The 6,092-nt window shown below is 37.9% G+C and overlaps 1 protein-coding gene across 1 annotated transcript in view; it reads right to left on the bottom strand.

The window, feature by feature from the left end:
• klhl41a (kelch-like family member 41a) overlaps window positions 1-4,872 on the bottom strand; it is a 34,996-nt gene extending 30,124 nt beyond the window's left edge. The window contains exons 1-4 of the mRNA XM_020535190.2: window positions 3,745-4,872; window positions 3,273-3,430; window positions 2,168-2,275; window positions 1,897-2,082 (exon numbers count right to left, since the gene is read on the bottom strand). Of these exons, the coding sequence (XP_020390779.2) occupies window positions 1,897-2,082; window positions 2,168-2,275; window positions 3,273-3,430; window positions 3,745-4,872 (1,580 nt within the window). The remainder of the gene's footprint in view (window positions 1-1,896; window positions 2,083-2,167; window positions 2,276-3,272; window positions 3,431-3,744) is intronic.
• Window positions 4,873-6,092: the final 1,220 nt, after the last annotated feature.

Here is a 6,092-nt window from a genome sequence, read left to right as displayed (position 1 = left end):
GAGTAATCTAGAACTCAGTTTCTGTATCAGAATGATTTGGCCATTTAGGATTGAGATGGGAAATTTCTTACTTGCAGGGTTGTGAATCTTTGGAAATCTGTATCCCAGAGAGTTTTGAGTGCTTAGTCATTGAGTATATTCAATATGGTGTCAGCTAGACTTTTGGGTAGTAGGGAAATTAAGGGACAAGGAAATAGTGAGGGAATGTCAAATTGGGGTAGAGGATCAGCAAAGATTTTATTGAATGGCACAACAGATGTAAAGGGCCAATGGCCAATTCCAGCTCCTTTTGTAGAGTGTACAAAATTACACAAAATATATAAAATTTTGCAAGGCCAGAGGTTTATGAATTATGAATTTTGGCCTATTGTCAAATACCTAGTTCCACCTGATTTAACAAAGCCCACCTCCTTCAAGGGTCTTTAGAGCACGTGACAAACAAAAATAAATGCAAGTTCACGAATTCGAGTGATTCTAAAAGATCGCCATCTTTCAGGTCCTCCCTGTAGAGGAGTGGGGAATCCTTCTACTGCAATTTCTGGATTTCTGTTGATGAAATGTTGTTGCTCATGGCTAAAATGCCTTTAAATGATTTTAATTTATTTGCTCTTGAGTTGTGGCAATGCCAGCATTTATTGCCCATCCTTGATTGCCCTTTAAAGATACTATGGAATCATCTTTTGAACAGCATCTGTCCATATGGTGTAGCTACCTCCACAGTGCTGTTATAAAGGGAATTTCAGGTTTTTGACCCAGCAACAATAAAGGAATGGCATTTTAGTCCCAAGTCAGGATAGTTTGAAGCTTAAAGGGGGACATATGCGGCCCTTGAATTTCTAGGTAGTAGAGGTCACAAAGGTGTTGTCATAGAAGCCTTGGTGAGATGCTGCAGTGTAGATGCTGCATCTTGTAGTTGGTACACACTGCTGCTGCTGCTGTGCATTGGTGATGGAGATAGTGAATACTTAAAATGGTAAATTGAGTGCCAATCTCCTGGGCTGGTTTGTCTTGAATGTCATAAGTTTCTTGAGTGTTGTTGGAGTTATACTCATCCCAGCAAGTGGAAAGCATTCCATCAAATGTTCTGTAACACATCTGATTTGTGCTTTACACATGATGAACAGACATTAGGAAGTAAGGAGGTGAGTTACCTGCCACAAAATTCACAGACTCTGATCTGCCTTTTTGGTCACAATACTTACATCACTGGTTTGCTGAAGATTTTAGTCAATGCTTATCTGGATGTTGAAAGTGGGCGGATCAGCAATGGCATGTCATTAAACATAAAAGGTGAAAAAAATTAAAGTCCCTCTTGTTGGAGACAGTCATTGCTTGGCATTTGTGTGACACCAATATTAATTGCCAACTATCAGCCCATACCCTACTGTTATCTAGGTCTTCATATTTTAATTATTGTATCCAAGATTGTACTGTCACTTGTGAAGGATTCTTGTGATATTACATGGCAAGATCAAGACTAATAGTGTATGTGATCCTATTTATTCCTTTCTGTTCCTCTATTTGCTAAGCTTAGTATTTCAATCTCATTCTATTTGACCTCAACCCATGGAAAATCTTTCTTGGTGCTATATCATAATCCTAGTCTCTGGTACAAAAATTCATAATGAAGTTAAAAACCTCTACGGAATGGTTCTACAGTTCCACCATTGCAACATCCAAATATTTCTGAAAATATTGTACAATTACTTTGCCTCCACTACTCTTCCTGGGAATCAACTGATGTATTGATCACTCTATGTGAAGAAATATATGGACAACAACTTAAATATACCTTTTAGCAGATTCCAGCACCTTAAATGTAACAAAATCACATCTCCAGTATCTCCTTGGGAGACTAAAATGGCCAAGTTTTATATTCTGTTTGATTATACTCACTTATTATTCATTATGTCATATGCTTCAGCTGCAGCTGTCAGGCCATCATCAGTGACTCCTCCAACAACCCAGATTTTGTTTTGATGGACAGCAGCTCCAAACATGGCACGTGCTGTCTTCATAGCTCGCAGTTCCCTCCACTCAGATTTTTTGGGATTGTAGACAAACAATTTGTTGATGCATTTGCTGTGGTTAAATTAAAAATGATTGAGTAAATCAGTCATGCCAGTCTAGAACTAATGCATAATGTAGGAAATGTATGATTACTTACGCGTCATCAGTCTTCCCGCCAATAACATAGATTAATCCATTATGTGAAACCACAGAGTGGCCATAAATCTTAAACGGGAATGCTTTGGATTCATTCCATTTTAGGTTGCTGAAAAAAATGCATTAAATTATTTTTTATTGTATCCATCATTCTTCAATGTTTACCTGTTTTAAAAATTACGTTTTAGTTCATGAATATGCTGAAAATTACGGAAGGTGATTGCCTCAAATAATCGTGGAAAGATACCTTAAGTTTTAAAATAGTCTAAACAAGCCACTTCACACTGCCATAAATACAACGGCCGTACAAGTGTCATTTATCACTGACAGGATGTTGCTGTCAATTGAAAAGACATTCTGCATACAATTGAGCAACGTGGTGTATACATAAAATCAGATTTTTTTTTGGAAATGCACAGCAGGTCTTGCAGTATTTGTGGAGAGAAAGCATTCATACAATTGTCCTGAGTAGTGGAAAATGAAAACTTGGAGCAACTTGTCTCTGGCTTTCCCAATATTGAAATTGAAATTAAATAATGTGAAGTCTTTCAACACTACATTCGTTGAAAACTCACCTGAACTCAAAGTTAATGTACTGAACCCTTCTTTAATGTGCAAGTCTAATAAAACAATGAACACTGGACACAGGGAAGCTAAGTGTCTTGTTCAAAAACTGAACAACAAAGAAATGATATTGCGTCGTCATTATCTGACGAATTTTCCTATTGCGATTCTAATCATGCCTTGTGAATGTCACATAACATACAAGTTACAATACTTACATTTTTGCAGTCTGTTCCCAGAACTGACTCAACCAATATGATTATAGGTCTATTTAAATGAGCTAATGGAGGGTAAAATAATCCTGTTTTGGATGGGACCTATAATCTCAATGACAGTCCTTGTATTCTGACTGAATTTGATATGCTCACTGTTGATATTAAATTATAACTGTAACGACACTGAATAGTATACTGTACAATATTTCTGTGAAAGCATGGTTCTGATTAACTATACTGGTTTGGAGCAGCATTTTGTTAGAAGTTGCTACAAAATTATTCAAAAATAACATTTTGTTAACATGCAAATAATCTGGATTTACTTACTTCATATCGTAGCAAAATACTGAATCCAATGACTGCTCGTTTGGAAGATCCTTGCCACCAATCACATAAAGAAAGTTTTCTGTTTCTCCCAGCCCGAAGAGGCATCTAGCTGAAGGCAGCGGTGGCAAGCCATTCCATTCACTAGCGATACTGTCAAACTAAAGCGTCGGAAAAGCCAGTTTAATTGTGACCGATTCTCGATATATTTATATCAAACGTATTCAGAAATCCGATGAGATTTGATAGGAATTTGAGGTGGAGCACACAATTCATAAAATTATCATATTTTGCACAATATCTATTTTGAAACAGAAGGGAAGAGACTACATTGAAATGGAACTGGTTGCTTATATTTTTTAAATAAGTAAACTTGGAATGATTTTGAAAATGGGTGAACTAAATTAACAATTACAATCACGTTTTCTGAAACAAAATATTATCTGATTTCACAGTTCGATAGACTTACGAGTACCTGATAGAAATAGCAGTGGTAGGGCTGTTCTTTAAGTTCTTCATCCACGTACAACCCACCGACAACAAAAATTTGGTTTCCCTTTGTAACCAAACTAACATGGTTTTTGGGGATCTGATCACCCACTGCAACCAGAAAGCATTGATTTAGATTTGGATCATATGCCACCGCCACTGTGTCATTAATTAACATGATCATTTCCTTGACGAACATGCCATGTCTGGGAATGTCATTCAGAAAACCAGGGAGCAGATCTTCGTCACCTACATCACCGTTAGCTAGATCTTCACCGCCTTCTCCTTTCTTTGCGTTCTTGTTACTACCTGTCTCAGGCTTGGGAAGTTTTCCTCCAAAAGCATCTTTAATCACCTGCACCTTCTTCAATAGATCTGGATTAGCTTTAATAATGTCATTTTTTTCGACCTGGTCTTTGATATATTTCTCAGTCATGAGACGAAAACGAATGCAGTCAAAGATTTCTCCTAAACTTTTGACCCTGGTCTCTTTGTCCTTCCGGACCCATCTTACTACAGCTTCAAATACAGTTTCTTCTTTCTCCACGTTTAAAGCGTCATTCGCAATGATGCCGATAAGCTCATGAGAAGCCAGTTGCATAAAATCTTCATCATTACAGATTTGTTCAAAACGAGCGGACGCATATTCACGGGCAGCAATAGCAAGCCGAGGACAGTCCAAAAGGAGTCCTAGCCTGAATATCGCCAAACAGTTGCTAGCAGATAACTTTTCTTGAAGATAGGTGACACAGAGTGTGAAAACAGAGGGGATCTGAAAGCGGCTGGACGCAGCAAAAACATTTTGCACGTTCTCATCGGTCAGTTCTATCTCAGAGGAATACAGATACTTCAAGATCATATCCACGACACTTTCATCGACATCTTCCAAAACCACCTCACGTTTCTTTTCCTCACTTACATCTGAAAAGAAATACTCACGGAAGTAAGGGCTGCAAGCTGCCAGGATTAGTCGGTGGCAGGGAAATAACTTATTTCCCACCTTCAGGGAACAATCCACAAATTTGTTTTCATCCAGCAAATTTTTCAGTCCATCCTGCAGTAGGGTGGTTTGGTAAAGCCGAGATTCTTCCCTTGATTCTTTCCGAGGGTCCATGGTGAGGAAGCTGCGAAGGCAAAGGGAGCAGGTAGCGTTCACTGTACTAGGGTTCGCCTGAAAAGGCAGAACGCAGTGGCTTGCTGCACTTGAAGATTTTGTAATTTAACTCCACAGACTAAATATAGAGACACCGTACATGCTGGAATTCAGGTTAACCAGTGTGGAATGTGGACCGCAATTTGGCAGCTGCTGCAGACGGAAAGAAACAACTGTGAAGGAAAAAACAGAGTTAACGTTTTGGGTCCGGTGACCCTTCCTCAGAACGGCAACTTAGTTTTTGTTCCTGATTTACAGCATCCGCATTTCTTTCGGTTTTTATTTTTAAGAAACAACTGTGATCGTCTTAGGAGTTAAACGGGATAGGCAATCACTATCGGGAGCGATTACTAAGGGAATTAAATTTAGTTATTTTTATCATATTGAGACAGCGTCATGGCTAGTGTGTCTCACAGCTATGAATATCACACATTACGGAATCAACCCTTCCACTAAATTCTCAAAGAGATTCTTCAAATCGCAACTCACTCATTCAGTCCCATAATTTAATCACAAGTGTTTTTTTTGGGTTCTGATTCTATTTTTAAGAATTCCAAGGATCGATGTCAAAATTTTCAAAATAAATTTAATGGCAATATGTTATAGTCAAATTATGACTGCATTACAAGTTAGTACAACAGTATATAATGTCATACTATCATTTTAAATCACACGTCTTCATATTATTTGCATATTTGAAGGGTATGATTTCGTTTTTATTATGGATAGAATGGATATCTTGGTCAAATATATCTACATTTCACAAATATTTCTTAAAAACAAAAGGTAAATGACGAATTTACATGCAATGGAAACAAAATCATTTCCCACAACCTATTTTGGAACTAAGAATTCACCTTGGAAATATTTTAAACTTGTATAAATCTCAAACCCACCTAAGAGACATGATTAATTGCTCGAAAACTGTGCTTATGGTTACCCTGTTTTTCCTCAAGTAACTTTCACAGTGGAGTCTTTTACAAACAAGGTCAACTGCTGAACAGGTGGTCATCATTTTGGCTCATGGCCATTTTTAGATTTAACATTTGATCAACCTTATTCATAAACTAAACATTTGTTTCATTTCAACTCCCCCTCCCATTCCGCAGAAGTCGCGAACCATTTCAACTCCCCCTCCCATTCCTCAGACGACATGTCCATCCTGGGCCTCCTGCAGTGCC

The sequence above is a fragment of the Rhincodon typus genome, chromosome 7 (genome assembly GCF_021869965.1).
Source record: "Rhincodon typus isolate 14 chromosome 7, sRhiTyp1.1, whole genome shotgun sequence".
Lineage (NCBI taxonomy): Eukaryota > Metazoa > Chordata > Chondrichthyes > Orectolobiformes > Rhincodontidae > Rhincodon > Rhincodon typus.
The sequence above is the reverse complement of the archived record's forward strand: the minus strand, read 5'-3'. Positions and strand labels throughout refer to the sequence as shown.